The sequence below is a fragment of the Hippocampus bargibanti genome, linkage group LG08 (assembly GCF_051943395.1).
Source record: "Hippocampus bargibanti isolate YZ-2025 linkage group LG08, ASM5194339v1, whole genome shotgun sequence".
Lineage (NCBI taxonomy): Eukaryota > Metazoa > Chordata > Actinopteri > Syngnathiformes > Syngnathidae > Hippocampus > Hippocampus bargibanti.
Window position 1 is genome coordinate 13,413,591 of NC_142741.1, and position 17,220 is coordinate 13,430,810.

General features: G+C 45.1%; 1 protein-coding gene across 2 annotated transcripts in view; it reads right to left on the bottom strand.

Moving 5' to 3' along the window:
• Nucleotides 1–17,220, bottom strand: part of LOC148894582 (uncharacterized) — a 32,388-nt gene that overhangs the window by 13,624 nt on the left and 1,544 nt on the right. For both annotated transcript variants that reach the window (XM_089002885.1, XM_089002884.1), the window contains one exon: nucleotides 1,854–2,132. In XM_089002885.1, coding sequence (XP_088859011.1) covers nucleotides 1,854–2,132 — 279 coding nt within the window. The remainder of the gene's footprint in view (nucleotides 1–1,853; nucleotides 2,133–17,220) is intronic.

Genomic DNA, 17,220 nt, shown 5'->3' on the forward strand with positions numbered 1-17,220 from the left:
ATCCTTACTGTTGCGATTTAAAAAATGTGCACTTTCATGTTAGTCAGCAGCTTCAAAACAAAAGTTGTGTGATGGAATTTTACTGTTCATACAACTCCATAAATTTTCAGTATGTATTGTATGTGTATGTATGTTTCATTTATGAAGTTTACAGATTTACAGGACGGGCGAACACTTTCTTCATTACACATTTAAAACCACTCTCCTTAGTTTGTAAGATGTACGGAGGGATTACATTTACATGCGTATGTGTAAGTGGTTTAAAAATTCGTTTCTTTAAAAGTCTCATTTAATCTTAAAGTGCATTACTATATTTTTCAGTACCAATTAAAGTTTTGTGCCTTTGTACAATCAGTGGGATCAGTTGCAATGCATATTTGTGAATGATAAAAGTAAATTGCACATTTGTCTAAGGAAATATGAGGTGTTTCATGAAATGTTTTGTAAAAGGATAGTTCATTAAATTTCAATATTTTCCTAATGTTCTTGTGCTTCTTTACACCAAAACAAAGCAAAGACATGATATTTTTGTTATTTTTAGCAGAGTATGGTATAATTTTAATGGTCCGGCCCACTTGACATCTCCCGAGGCCATATGTGGCCCGCGAAGCGAAATGAGTTTGACACCCCTGCGCTAGATCGTCTCCCGAGGCGCAGCGCAGTCTCCCAAATCCACAAAAAAATGCTAATAAATTATTGCCCCAACTTGAAAATTAAGATACACCTATTTTTCCATTGAGTGCAGTCTGCTTTGTGTCACCAAATATTTTGGTTTGCTTGTTGGCGGAGATGCTCCTTCCACTCAATGTTGTGCACCTATGAAAAAAGACTCACTCTGTTTTCTGTAATTCTTTGATCAATCTCATTTGAAATCTCATGCCAAAAAGTTAGCACCCGGGCAGACAACTCTGAAAAGTTGCCTGCCCCATTTTTCACAACTTGAAACACAAAGACGACTAATCACAAAACAAACAAAAAATATTGTTGCGGAAGTATAAAGGGTTTTTTTAAATTAAGGAAGTATCTACCACAAATGCTCCCTTGCTTAATTTATGGTAAATATCCCTTGCTGAAGATTTTGCTCCAGTTGTCATTTGTCGTCGTAATGCACAATGCAATGTTTGCGTTGCGTTGTCTGCTCAAAGCCACGTGGACTTCAAAACTCTCAAGTACACTTTTCAGTCACAGTATAGTCCGAAGCTTGTCCACTTGGCTTGTCGTGGGTTGCGTGTAGCTTTTTCTTAATTGAATAAAACAAATGTTTGATTTGAAAAAAATCGCTTTTTTTCTTGAAGAAGTTGACGGCCACCCAGGCCGAGACGTTTTGAAAGTTGTACACCCCGGGCCACCGGGCAGACGCTATTTCAAACACTGATTATACCCAACCACCAGTATACATTAACTTACCCATGTATCATAAAAAAAAAACACACCCACACAAAAAAGCTGGTCACTCTTTGAACAAGCCTGACAAACATAGTGGAGAGGGTAGTTGCAGTCATCTCATAGCATTTCGTAAGGAATTTGAGATGAATGGAGCACTGTCATACACACCAAATGATCCTAGCATGTTTTATGTCAATTATTTTTTTTCTTTTTCATTGTACAAATCATTTTTGGCATTCCTTGACTAGTTCTCTTTTCTGATGGTACAAAAAGACATGAACATGAAAATCACATTGGTGTAAGTCAGACAAGGCTTCAAAGCAGACGGTGGTGAGCCGATATTTTCTTTTTTTGCAAATGTGTTTGAGTATATTTTTGGGTATCTGTGAAAGTTCTTGCTTTGGTGAATGCCATTGTCGTGTTTATTACAAACCAGGTGCATCCGAAACACAATCAACCAGACTCACCCAAATAAATGCCATCCACGTGGGAACACCTCTTCTTTGTTACATTGAAGTCCACATAGAAGAGGGCAACTGGGTGTCCAAAGTTCTCGCTGGGACTCGGGTCCAGCACCAGCACCACATCATGGCTCACGGAGGCAAGAAAAGGCGCTTGGTACCTGTGTCGGCTCTCCCTCCCATTTGCCAATCGGCCAATCCCGAAACCACTTCGAAATTTGGAGCTGATCAACCCACTGGATGAGTAAGAATCTGGAAGAATGGCCAGCACTTTGTCTGAGGCACCTGGGTCACAACATACAAAAGGCACCAATTACCGACAAACATCCTTCCATTTTCAATGCTGTATTTTCTGTATTGAATCGAACTGCCAGTTGCGTACGATATTGTTCCATTGCAGTCATATTTTTTAAATTAGGTGAATTCAATGGAAATGTGTATTTGAATGACACCCAATCACTGAAATGAAAATGATTAAATTAAAAAGTGTCCCAATTCATGAAAACTGAGTTTGTGTGAGGACATAGCAAGTATTGTTGCAATCACTAACACGCTCAGAGTGAGTAATCAAGCCTGTTAATCCACTTTGAAATCTAAATATAAGACATTTGCACCTTTTAAAACAACTGTACACACACGAACACATTACAACTATATTATATTTCATAAAGCACTGATTGCATTTCCTTTATATTTCGTCTTAAAAGATGCAACTTTGTTATTGTTTTTTTTTACTTTAAGATGGCGCCGCGAGAGTGGCTGCCTTTCCAGCAGCTCCTATATTTTGTTTTCTACTTCTTTCTTTCCTTTCCTCTTCCTTTCATAACTTTACCGCTGTAAAATGTAAATTTCTCCACTGCAAGACGAATAAAGGCTAATCCAATCGAATCCAATAATTAATAAAGGACTAGAAACAACACCACCGTTAGTATGTTACACTCAGTTTGTACGCAATACAGGCCACGTTAAAGGTTAAGTGAAAAGACAGTGCTAATCCGCTTAATTCTGTTATGTTCGCTTTCTGGTTGCACATACAGATAGTGAGTGCTTAAAGTGGTTTACTACATTGACTTTTGTCAGAGCAACAGGTCTTCAAATGAGCCCCCGACAGTACCATCTCTTGATCAACTTCTCTCTTCATTCTTTTTTTTCAGTGTGCATTGGTACATGCCATTCACTTGTCCCTGGCGAGGCGGTCTCTCACAAGTCGAGTGTGTGGCAGAAAAACAACAACGAGAAGAATGAAGAGCTGAGAGTGGGCGGAAATTTTGAAAGAGGTAAATTTTCCAGTCATTGGTTGAAAACAGTCCACACCATAAATGAACCCAGACTTAAACCCAGACTATGCAGTGATGAGGACACTTTGTTAGGAATGGATCAAATGACCACACAAGGCATTAAAGGACAACCGACGTCTCCGGACAAGTTGTGTCCATAATTTGTAAAATGGCTTCAAATGACAAATGAGCGTATTTTACAAAGATTCCACCGCATATAGCTATATTTTACGTTTTAAGACTTGCACTGAATATTCCGGAAGTCTTGTTTTTGAGTTGGTGACGAGTCCGTATGTGACGTCACTGAAGGAACGCCCCTGACCGAAAAAAAGGACACATTGTAGCAGTCCTTCCATCACGTCAATGCATTTTGCTGTGCTTGTTTGGTCTGAAAACGTCATGTTGCACCAAAAAGAGCCAGAAGAGGGCAACCAAGCCCCATCTAAGAAATTTATCAAACTGCGGAAACGGGCTGATTAATTCCTCACAGGGAGCTTGGTCGCCATTTTCTGCCTCGTTTCTGGGACGCTACATTGCAGTCCAGATGCCTCAAAATGACACGGAAGGACTTCTTTAATCAATTACAAACATGTATGCTTTCCTCTTCAGAACTATTTGAATCGTATTCATAACTGGATGTGTAACAAGAATATTCTCCGAATCTGAAGCCATTGTTTTGATTCTCCAGCAATGCAAGACGTCTTGGCGTGATGTCATGAACTGGGGGCGGGACTTTCTGAAAATGCCCAATTCGCAGCTCAATTTTTAGCAGATTTTGGCCACTTTAAGTAATTTTTATTGGTGTTTTGCATTTGGCTAAAAATATCATACTGTTTTGGGTATTTTACATGCTATAAAACGTTTTTCTGATGACAGTTAAAAAACAAAAAAGTGACGTCGGTTGTCCTTTAAAGGACAACCAACATCATTTTTTTGTTTCCTAACGGACATCAGAAAAACGTTTTATCGCATCTAAAATACCCAAAACACGCTGGCTCATATTTTTAGTCAAATGCAAAACAAAAATAAAGATGAGGTGACGTGTCCTAAAACTACTTCAAAATGACCTGCGTGTTTTGGGTATTTTAGATGCTATAAAATGTTTTTCTGATGTCAGTTAAGAAACAAAAAAGTGACGTCGGTTGTCCTTTACGTAACATGTTTATTAATGGATTTGACATATATGATCAATTATAATTTAGATGGTCATGAACGTGGTAACTTTTATGATTCTTCTCACTTGAAACCAAAAACACATGATGAATGAATGAATGAATGAATGAATGAATGAATGAATGAATGAATGAATGAATGAATAATCAATTCCCCTCATGACGTCCTGTTACACACCGCCTAAGTCACCTGGCAATTGTCAAATAAGTGGAATAACAATTCTGACTTCCCCCTGCCTCACTTAGAGCACTGTTAATACAGGTACCATCTAACTTACGACCGGGGTCTGTTCCGACCAACCGGTCATAAATTAAATTGGTCGTAAATCAAAATTCATTCAAAATGGCCGACGCGAGGGTTATATTACAGGATAGTAGACAATGTTGATCTGTTGTTTTTAAGCAACTTTTTCAATTGAATACGATTAGATACCAAACTGCTTCCAGTTCATTTCTAAGTTTTATACCTTTTAGTGTAATATTTATCATTTTATATTTTATATTATCAATTTTTATTACTGTATATACCAAACTCTTTACAGTTTATTTATAAAGGTTATTTGTTTTAGTGTCATTTTTATCATTTTATATTTCATATTATCAATGTATATTTTATATTTAGATTTTATATGGTGGGTTAAAGAAAACGTAAAGAATACAGCATGATTATTAAGACAAAATATGCTGTTGGTACAAAAAACAACAACAAACAATTTAAAGTCCACTGGCGTTTGGCTGTAAATCATCCACGTTGTCCTCGTGCGTACGAAAGTTCAGGCAGCTCTGGTGAAGCAGGAGAGGAGGCGGCATGGATGATGGTTGATACACGGGGGAGGATGCCTGATGAAAAGTGGTGGGTGGCGCAGAGCGGGTAGAGGCGACACTGAATGAAGCAGGACGAGAGGTTTCCGCGCTGGGGGTAACAGTCCGTTTTGATACACATGCTCATCATGGAAAAGGCTTCAGATCAACCTTTTATCGTAAACTTTCTTTCAGGCACTTTTTCAACAACTTCCCTTTCTTGTTCTCTTCTTTCTTCTTCAGCATTTCTTTCTTCATCTATTGCGAACAACTCTTCAATGCTTAATTCTTCAGGCTATTCATTTATGAGTTCATCAATTTATTTTTTGTTGGGGCCTAATTCCAGCTGGGGCCTAACGTCGCTTATCTCCTCTTCGCTATCGAACCCTACAAAATCTCGGAGGAAACGCTTTCTGCAATGCTTCCACACGCCGTGCTTTATACAGTGGTCGATATTGTATGTCTTCCAATAAACTCGGAAATCCATATCAGGGTTAGCATCCATGGTTTTGATGGGTTGTTCGAAGGAAATGCGCAAGGAGTGCGCCTTGAATGTTGAAATAACCGCTTGGTCCATGGGTTGGATTAGGAGGGTTGGATTAGGGGGCAGGTAAACAACTTTTACGTTGGGGTGAATAACATCCGAGTAAGAAGGACGGCCACAGGCATTATCAAGCACTAACAAAACCTTGAATGGAACTCATTTGTTGTTATATTATATATCCCCATATTATCCCCAGTGGGCAATAACTAAAGGGGCAGAGCAGGTCAAAAACAAAAACAACACAAGACAGGGAAGAAAGAAAAAGCAAACAAACAAACAAGAACACAGAGCAATGGTAACACTACCGTACATAAGAGGAATCACAGAACGCATACAAAGGGCACTGAGGAAACACAACATAAACACACCGGTCAAACCACACACAACTCTCCGTCAAACCTTGGTACACCCAAAGGACAAAATACTCCCGGAAAACAAATGTAACTCAATATATGAAATCCCATGCAAGTCATGCAATAAATCATACATCGGGGAGACAGGAAGGAGTTTCAATACAAGAAAAAAAGAGCACAAGAACGAGTGCGAGAAGGAGACGGCAACAATCCAAACAAGAGCAATAAAAGAACAAGCACAACAGGAGCACCATAAATCAGCCATCACGGACCACTGCAAAAGAGAGAACCACATCATGGACTGGGAGAAGGCCAGAGTCATCCGCACCGAAGACAAAAAACATCAGCGCTGGATCAGGGAGGCCATTGAAATCCGAAAGCGAGGACCAAGGACCATCAACAGGGATGAGGGAGCTTACATGCTCTCTACTACCTGGAGCAGCATCCTGGAGGGACGAGCGGACAGCGGGGGGCGTGGCTTGCCTGTCAGTTCTGACAGGTAGGTCACGCCCTCATAGCAACACCAGCTGAAAATGGCGCGTCACAGCAACATCCGTGACACTCTGACGAAGGCGGAAGTAGTCGCCGAAACATGTCAGGTATTTGAACACCGACAATACACTGTCTGTAAGTAAGGAATCTGCTTAACATTAGTTATCAAGTAGACAGGATGAATTTAGTACAACGATATATTATATAATATTCCCGCACTTCAGGAATAAAAGAATTTTGGAACCAGTCCTCAAAAGGGCCATAGTCATCCACGCCTTGCGGTTACTACGATCGTAAACAGGAAGTGCCTGTTTGTACACATTTTTACGTGCACATGGGTTTTCTGAGAGCGATGAGAAACGTTTTCAATTTACGGCCAGCAATATTACTACCCAACAACAACATGAATCTTTCTTTTATGGCATTGTCATGATCTGGTTGGCGACCAACAGGTGGCGCTGTCGGCCTCGCTTGCACCTGCACAGGTGCTGGTCGTCCTGATCAGTGGCAGACTCCCACGTTCGGATTGGCGACCAACGGGTAGCGCTGTCAGCCCTGCCTGCAGCCTCGCAGGTGCTGGTCGTTCCAATCAGTCGCAGTCAAAAGGACTCCCGGCACGACCGTTCGGGGTCGGGTCATTGTGTGCTTTGTATGCAATTGTATGCATTGTGCATTGTATATGCATTGTGTGCTGTGCACTGTTAGGTTCATCTTGGCAGACTTTTACTCTTGGTTTTTATTTGATACTTTGTAGTTTTCTGTTTGAATGACTTTGATGTTTTAGATTTTGTTCCTATTGACTTTATTTTAATACAATTTCTCAAATACAACCTGCTGCTCCCCCCTGCCTGCTTTTTGGGATCCACAACTGCCATCACCACTGTTGAGATCTTCAGCACTTTCGCGATACATTTGGGAGAATAAAGAGTCGAGAAGGTCCTCTTGTTTAGATCATACAAGCAGGATATTTATTTGCCGAAGCACAGACAGCAACCGCTGCGTTCACCGTCGTACGAGAAGTCCAAAACATAGACACACAAACTGGCTTTTATCGCTGTCAAGTCATGTGATGTCGCGTCGTGGCTAGGTTGCCAGATCAGTTCAGTATTACAGCGTTACATAAAATGAGGATACAATCCAACTTCCTCAACACCCCCACTTATACTCAGTTTGCTGTAATGTAAACCAAGATAAACAGAACAATGTGAACTCTGTCTTACACAGGTGAACTCTGTCTTACACATTTCACATTTAAACACAATTGTTTTTGCGTATTGGTAGTCATCAATAATGAAATCACTGTCCCATATGATTATGATTACCTTGTCACTTCTTGACTCTTTGGCATACATACAATAATCACCTGGGTTTTGCTTATACTCATTATCGGTTAAATAATCATGTAAGACCTTGTTCCCTTTTCGGCCAGATTGCTTGAAACCGTAAAGTGATTTTTCTAGTTTGTAAACTAGACCATCATCCTTTTCTCCATTTTCCAGAGCTGCTTTTTGAAGCACCACTCTTATACCTGTTTGATTGGCTGTTGGTGAAAATGTCTCTCCATAGTCTATGTTTTCCACCTGGCTCTTGCCCTTTGCTACAAATCGTCCTTTATATTTGTCTCTGACATCTACATCACGTTTGATAGCATATACCCATTTACCCCCCACTGTTTTCTTGCCCGCAGGTAGGGTTGTCACAGTAAATGTGTTGTTGTCATTTAACGACTGAATTTCCTCATCCATGGCTTTTGCCCATTCTTGTGAATAAGTTGATCTCTTAGCCTCTGCATATATTTGCGGAGCACCACACACAGCTCTGTAACAGTAATCTACTGTGGTGTGTGCCCCATCGTTATCGCTATATTCAATCACAAAATCACCAAAGTGACTAGGTTTCTTTCTTTCCCTAGTAGGATACCTTCCATTTTCAGGTTCATCATTTGTGTCACTTTGTTGTGTGAGTTTATGTTCATTTGGCTCTGTGACTGCACTTTCGCGTGCATCCCTGTCTTGTACACATGACTCTTGGGCTCTTTTATTAGGCTCCTGAAAGACCTCACTAGTCTTAGGCTGTCTCATGCCGTAATATGTGTTTTCATCTGTTTCATTTGTCTGCGTCTCTTTCTCCACAGCTACCTTGTTCACAAACTTCACAAGCCTATGTTTTAGCACTCTATTTGTGTTTGAATTGTAAACCAGGTGTGCAGGGCTATATTTATCAAACCCCACAAAAAGTCCTGGATCACATTTGGGATCACGTTTTCCCCTTTCCTGTCTGTATGTATAACATGAAGATCCAAATTTTTGCAGTTTGGATACATTAGGTTTCTTACCCGTTATCATCTGATAAGAAGTTTGCCCTGTACGCCTGCTAAAGCATCTGTTGCGTACATGTGCGGCCATTTGTAGTGCATAGTGCCAAAGCTCTCTTGGAAGCTTGCTTTCAACTAGCATACAATTTGCCATTTCAAGAAGAGTACGCCAGCCCCTCTCTGCTGTCCCGTTCTGGTGCGGCGAATAGGGCGCTGACATCTCATGTCTTATTTTGTTTTGCCTCATCAGTGTTTGGAAATCACTGCTTGTGTACTCTGTTCCTCCATCTGACCTCAAACGCTTGACTGTCCCATATGGGGATACATCTGCGAGGAACTTTTCTGTCGCGATTACCGTGTCGTTTTTCTTCTTTAGAAAATAGACAAACATTGCACCGGAGTAATCATCAGTAAATGATATTGCATATTTATGCCCATCAATGGATTCGGTGCGCATAGGGCCTGTAAGGTCAGTGTGTATCAACTCGAGAGGGTTCTTGGCTCTTCTATCAGGATTCCTGCTTCTATTCTGAGTGAATTTCCCCTGAATACACACCTCACACTCTTGCTCAGGTTTACATGCTTTACCGTTAATCTGCATGCCATTAACCACATTCTGCAATTTAAGAATATCATCGTAATTGCAGTGGCCTAATACCTCGTGCCATTCTCGTATATCACGACACGTGTTACATTTGTCATTAGGCTTATTTTCAGTATGTAAGTAGTACAACTTTCCATACACATGTATACCATATTTTGTCCCACCTTTCGTAATCAGTGAATCTTTACCTTCTTTAAATATCGCTGTTGCCCCGTTGGTGGTTGCCTTCTTTACAGAGAAAACGTCATGGGGGTATGAAGGAATGTATAAAGCGTCTCTCAGGGTTGCTTTATGTCTTTGTCCTTTGATATCTATCAAAAAGACCTCAGCATCTCCTCTTTTATGTGCGACTCCGCTGCATTGTGTGCCGTCCGCCAGCTCCACGCGGTGTCTTTCCGGTTTGAACGTGCTGTCGAAATTCTTGAACATGGTCACGTCGGTGATGATATGCGAAGTGGCTCCCGTGTCCACCATCAATCCTCGCTCTCTGATGTCGTGACCCAACTGCTCCCTGGATCTGGCCTCGCCGTCCTTCATCTTGAGCGTGTTGTCGGTGTCGCCATCTTCTGACGCTTTACTGGCGTCATCTCGTCTGTCCTTGTCCTTACGCCTGCATGTTGCGTCTTTATGTGTCTTGCTTTTTCTGTCGACATTCTCTTGCTTTGTGGCCTTTGATCCCACACTTGAAACACACTATGCTTGTGTCATCACTGTGCTGGTCACGGGTGTTGGTTTTGGTGGTTTGTCGTCCACTCCGACCCTGTGTCTTCATCACACTGTCCCCTGACTCTGTTCACTTTCTCAGTGGCTTCAAAACTCCGTAGCTTCGTCTTGAAATCTGCAAACTTGATTTCATCATTTGAATGCGCTACATGGATTGCAAATGGCTTGAAACTTGCTGGTAGTCCTTTTAATACAATGGCAACAAGTAGTCCATCTCCCAAAGTTTCACCTGCATTTCGGAGTGCTGTAATGGCGGTTTCGGCTTTGATGATATAGTCTGTAACACTTTCATCGTTCCTCTTTTGAAGCGACGTGAGCGTGGTGTACAGATTTATTATCCGCGGTTTTCCTTTCCCGGCATAATATTCTCTCAATATCTTCAAAGATTTTCTTCCATCATCAGGTGCATCTCTCATTATTAGTGAGAGGCTCTTGTCATCAAGCATATTTATCAATTCGGCATACGCATCGGCATTTTTCTCTGCATCCGTAGCCATATCGGAAGTCGTCGCCGGCTCGCTTAGCACGGTCTTCTTTAGTCCCAATAAATGAAAATGTCCGAGCATTTTTGTTTCCCATATCTCGTACTCCTCTTCATCTCCGTCGAATGCCAGTCGAAGGTGCCTGCTTGCCCTTCCTTGATCCATCTTGACCGCTGTTTAGCCGGTTAGCGATAGCCTCGTTTGCTCACCACTCTTTCAAGTCTGGATACACTTCTGGCTTCACTTTATCTCCCAAACGTCTCCTGGGCCCATAACACGTTGAGATCTTCACCACTTTCGCGATGCATTTGGGAGAATAAAGAGTCGAGAAGGTCCTCTTGTTTAGATCATACAAGTAGGATATTTATTTGCCGAAGCACAGACAGCAACCGCTGCGTTCACCGTCGTACGAGAAGTCCAAAACATAGACACACAAACTGGCTTTTATCGCTGTCAAGTCATGTGATGTCGCGTCGTGGCTAGGTTACTAGATCAGTTCAGTATTACAGCGTTACATAAAATGAGGATACAATCTAACTTTCTCAACAACCACCTTGCAAACCGTGACAAGCATATGTCCTGGTGCACTTTAAAATTCCTTGCTGATATACGACCCTTTTGGCATTTTCTTGCAAAATAACACTGTTTCATCAATGTTGAAAATTTGCTCTGGCAAATACCCTTCATCTACAATTAACTTACCTAGTCACCTACGAATGCTTCATAACTTCTAGCAGCCTCACCTTTCGATATCATGTTATAGACCTGGTCATATTCACAAAAGCGACAAAACCATCCGTCACTTGCTATAAATTCAAGAGAAGCACTTTCTTTACCCGCACACTCTTACAACATTTTAAATAAACTCGTTGCTTTACTTTGCACTCCTCGCAACATAATTTTTACATTCCTTTGTCCATTATCCTCTAATCACAGGCAGAGCATCTTTTCCATCTCGGCGATTGGTCCTTCACGCTGCTTCGTTATAATTGTCGACTTGATTGTGGCTCCTGCTTTCACGGCGTCCTTGATGCGGTCCTTATCCTTTAAGATGGTCGATACTGTTGAATGGGAAAACTAATGATCTGTGATAGTGTGGCGAGCACTAGGACCAGACATCTCACCCAGCAGGTGTACGGGAGGGGGCGGGTTTATATCACATATATTTCACTGCAGTTTCCGTTTTGTCTCTCTTTCTACTTGTTAGCAGTTGGAATAAAGACGTACTCCAATCGACCGTGTGTTCTCATTCCTCAACTGCTACACTGGTAACCCCGACGTTCGAAATGTTCATGGCAGCAGACGAAGAGATATCTTCCACGGCCATGCCGCCACAACCGGCGCCTCAGCTCGCAGCTGCCGCCTACGCCGCGAAGCTGCCCGAGTTTTGGAACAGCGACCCGGCTTCGTGGTTCCAACATGTGGAAGCGCTTTTCCACCTACGAGGCGTCACGACAGATGAGCCGAAATATCTGGTCGTGGCGTCTCTCAACGAACAGACGACTCGTCGTGTGCTGCCTCTCTTGCGTGAACCTCCACCGAGCGAAAAATACGCAGCGCTCAAACACCTGCTGCTCCGACGGTTCACGTTATCGGCCTCTGAGAGAGCAGACAGGCTTCTTTCTCTTCCCGGACTCGGCGACGGAACAGCAGTGGACCTGATGGACAAAATGTTGTCGCTACTAGGTTCGGATGACGGCGGATTCCTGTTCCCCCATGTGTTCCTTCGCCAGCTACCGGCCTCTGTGCGCGCCGTGCTAGCCAACTCGACGTGCCTAGCCACCGGCGACTACCGAGGTTTGGCTGAAGAAGCGGACCGGGTGCTTCTGGCGACACGGAGGTTCGCCGTGCAAGGCGTGACGGCCGAACCCCTCGGCGGAGCGGCAGCGAACATCTACCCGACCCTAGTAGCCGGAGTGGTCACGCGGAAGCGACACGAGAAAGCCCTCTGTTTTTTCCACCAGCGGTTTGGCGCCAAGGCCCGACGCTGCACACCACCCTGCACCAACGAGGCTCCGGGAAACGCCAGCGCCGGCACCCAATAGCGGCCGTGGGTGCCGGCAACGAAAGCGAGCTGCTTTTTATCACAGACTCCTCGTCAGGTAGACGTTTTCTGGTGGACAGCGGGGCACAAGTAAGCCTGCTGACGCCCACGGCCTCGGACAAGACGGCAGGTGGATGTGGGCCTCCCCTGCGCGCAGCTAACGGCTCGCCCATCGCCAGCTTTGGCACCAGGTCGGTAACTGTGTGTTTCCACGAACGAAAATTCGAGTGGGACTTTATTGTGGCCTCGATTACAGTTCCGATAATCGGCGCGGATTTTTTATGCGCTCATGGACTGCTTGTGGACATTGCTAACCGTCGTTTGATCGACGCCATCTCTTTCGCCACTTTCCCATGTGAGGCTGGAGGGCTTGGAGCATTGACGCACGCAAATTATTTAACGTCAGGTAACGTTTATGAACGCCTGCTGACCGATTATCCGTCGTTAACCACACCCGCCTTTTCCAATGCTGATACAAAACACGGGGTACAACATTTCATTCCCACGGTTGGCCCGCCAGTTTTTGCCCGCGCTCGTCGCCTCGACGCGGCAAAATTGGCAATGGCGAAAGGGGAGTTCGCGACGATGGAGCGTTTGGGCATCGTGAGGCGTTCCAACAGCCCGTGGGCCTCACCATTACACATGGTGCCCAAAAGTGACGGTTCTTGGCGGCCGTGCGGTGATTTTCGTCGGCTTAATAATGTAACCACACACGACCGTTACCCAATTCCGCACATCCAGGACTTTTCCGCACGTTTGGCCGGAGCCGTGATCTTTTCCAAAGTTGATCTCGTTCGCGGTTATCACCAGGTTCCGGTACGGGCAGAAGATGTGCCCAAAACTTCAGTAATAACCCCTTTTGGCCTCTTTGAATTCCTCCGTATGCCTTTTGGCCTGAAGGGGGCGGCACAGACCTTTCAGAGACTGATGGACTCAGTCTTGCGAGGCCTAGATTTTGTGTTCGTCTACCTCGACGACATTCCTGTGGCCAGCCCTTCACCAGAGGAACACCTGTCGCACTTAAGGATGGTTTTCAAGCGTCTTGATGCGCATGGCCTCATCGTCAACCCTGTGAAGTGCCAATTTGGTTTGCCCAAGATCGATTTCTTGGGGCACCGCATTTCTCCACAGAGTGCCATCCCCTTACCCGCCAAAGTGCAGGCTGTGGTGAGTTTCCCCCGCCCAGCCACAGTTAAAGCTTTGCAGGAGTTTTTGGGCATGATAAATTTTTACAACCGTTTTCTTCCTCACGCAGCCGACCTCCTACAACCCCTCTACGGCGCCTTGAGAAAAAAGAAGGCTAATGAGCCAAGGAAGCTCTTGCGGGTGCAACTCTTCTGGTCCACCCGATCTCAACCGCACAGGTGGCCTTGACTACCGACGCGTTTGATGTTGCCGTAGGGGCGGTGGTTAAGCAGCTTGTGGAGAACGAATGGCAGCCCCTTGCATTTTTCAGTCGGAAGCTGCAAGATAACGAACGCAAGTATAGTGTTTTCGACAGAGAGTTGTTAGCACTCTATCTTGCAACGCGCCATTTTCGTTTCCTCCTCAAGGGGCGCCGGTTCACCGCCTACGTAGATCATAAACCCCTTACATTCGCCATGTCCAAGGTGACCGAACCGTGGTCGGCCCGACAGCAACGGCATCTAGCGGCTATTTCCGAATTCACAACAGACATTCGGCATGTGGCCGGCAAATGTAACCCTGTGGCCGATTGCCTGTCACGCACGATCGTTTGTCCAGTCCAGCTCGGGGTGGATTTCTCAGAGATGGCCACGGCCCAATCTGAGGATCTGGACATCCACGAACTCAAGGCAGCAGGCACGGCCCTGAAACTGGAGGAGGTGGCAGTGTGTGAAGGGGGTCCCGCTCTCCTCTGCGATGTGTCTACGGGTCGCACTCGTCCCGTGGTTCCGCAGGAGTGGCGTCGGCAAATTTTTGATTCAATTCATTCCCTTTCACACCCTGGCGTCCGGGCGTCAGTCAAACTACTTGGGGCCAAGTTTGTCTGGCCTGGGTTAAGAAAGGACGTCAGAAAGTGGGCAGCTGCATGCGTGGCATGTCAGCGCGCCAAAGTCCACAGGCACACCTGGGCGAACCTAGAAACTTTTCCGATTCCGGCCAGGAGATTTGACCACGTCCATGTGGACCTGGTCGGGCCCCTCCCTCCTTCGCAGGGTTGCACACATCTCCTCACTATGGTCGATCAGACCACTAGGTGGCCGGAAGCTGTCCCCCTGTCCTCCACAACCTCGACAGACATTGCCCGCGCATTTCTGTCATCCTGGGTCGCACGTTTCGGCACGCCGTCTGATATCACTTCGGACAGAGGCCCCCAGTTTGTGTCCGAGCTCTGGTCGGCCATGGCGCAGTCCTTGGGTGTGCAGGTACACCGCACTATGGCCTACCACCCACAGGCTAACGGGATGTGTGAACGTTTCCACCGGTCACTTAACGCCGCGCTACGGGCCGCACTATCGGACGGTAACTGGGTTGACCGGCTTCCGTGGGTCCTGCTCGGGTTACGTTCAGCTCCTAAAGAAGACCTTAACGCCACTCCGGCAGAGTTAGTACTCGGTCAGCCACTCCGCATCCCTGGTGAATTTCTGCCTGAAGCTTCGGGTGCACCTTCTTTCCCCCTTTTGCCAGGGGAGCCCCTGGCTCCAGCACCATTTCACCACGGCGTCCCCAAAATATTCGTTCCGTCTGCTCTTAGGTCAGCCCGTTTCGTCTTCGTGCGTCATGATGCCCACCGCTCTCCCCTCCCGCCGCCGTATGATGGCCCGTTTAGAGTGCTCGAACACGGGGAAAAGAGTTTTGTGCTCGATATGGGTGGGAGAAGGGAGGGCATTTCAATAGACACACTCAAGCCGGCTCACATAATTGCAGGCGAGGACGTTTCGCCGGCCCAGGTCCCACGTCGCGGACGCCCTCCAAAACCTCCAGCCTCTCCGCGGCATGCCAGGGTTGAGTGTCGTTCTCACCCGGATCACCTGCCCGAGCAATTTCACCTTCACCACCGAACGACGGACTGCATAGTCGTTGTGGCAGGCTGATCAAGCCCCCTGCAAGATTTTCGCCTTGACTGTCCTTCTGGGTGTTCTGGGGGGGGCTGTGTGGCGGGCACTAGGACCAGACATCTCACCCAGCAGGTGAGGGGGCGGGTTTATATCACATATATTTCACTGCAGTTTCCGTTTTGTCTCTCTTTCTACTTGTTAGCAGTTGGAATAAAGACGTACTCCAATCGACCGTGTGTTCTCATTCCTCAACTGCTACAATAGAACGATTTTAGAGACACATCCTCAAACATCCTATGTTTCTTCATCTCTCGGCATCCTATTTTTATGTTAGTTTAGTCTATATATGTATGTCGTTTATTTTATAACCTTGCATATCTGTAGTGTGTACCGTTACTCAACCATTTTTATTTCAGTCTGATATTATATTTCACCCTTCTATCTCGTAGCTGATAGGCCCCTTTGAAAGGATGTCATTCCTGCCCTCTGTATATGTATATATATGCTGTCCAGAGATTAAAATAATCTTTTTGTTCATCACCTTGATTTGTGCTGATTTTACTACCATCTTCTAACACCGTGAAGAGCCATGAACCAGAGAGAAAGATCTATCAATCTTGAGCGATGAAATTCACTTTTTCCCTCTTTCAAATTATTTTATCACTTTCATTTTAATCTCCAACGTGGAGCGGCTGGAGAAAAATGTCTGGTGTTATGTGTGATAGGAGGGTTTCCGCTAGGATGAAAGGAAAAGTGTATAAAACAGAGGTGAGACCAGCCATGATGTTTGGACTGGAGACAGTGCCACTGAAGAAAAGACAGGAAGCAGAGCTGGAGGTAGCAGAGCTGAAGATGTTGAGGTTTTATTTGGGAGTGACCAGGTTGGATAGGATCAGGAGTGAGTACATTAGATGGACAACTCATATTAGAGGCTTTGGAGACAAAGTCAGAGAAGCCAGACTGAGATGGTTTGGACATGTCCAGAGGAGAGAGACCGACTATATCGGGAGAAGGATGCTAAATCTTGAACTGCCAGGCAGGAGACCGAGAGGAAGACCGAAGAGGAGGTTTATGGATGTGGTCAAACAGGACATGAAGGTAGCTGGTGTGAGAGAAAAGGATGCACAAAACCGGGATAGATGGAGGACATTGATTCGCTGTGGCGACCCCTGAAGGGAAAGGCCGAAAGGAAAAGAACATTTTAATCTCCAACGTCAGTGCTTTCCCTGCTTTCTTGGCAGGATTTCCATCGCATGAAGTGGATTTTCTCTTTGGGGCCATAGTTACGGTCTTGGGTAAAAAAATAAATACAGTATGCGTTGCCGGGCTGCTAACGCGTTGTAGGGCCAGGCGTATAATTAAATTGAAAAGAATACGGTCTGGCGGTCGTGGTCGTAAGTCGGGTGGTCATCAGTCGAGCCGGTCATAAATCGGATGGTCCTGGTACCTGTACAACTTACAAACCTGGAGCAACACACACCTCTCACAACAGTCTCTCAATTTTCTCCTCGATATCCTCTGTTTTACCTGAGATTTTTTTTCACATT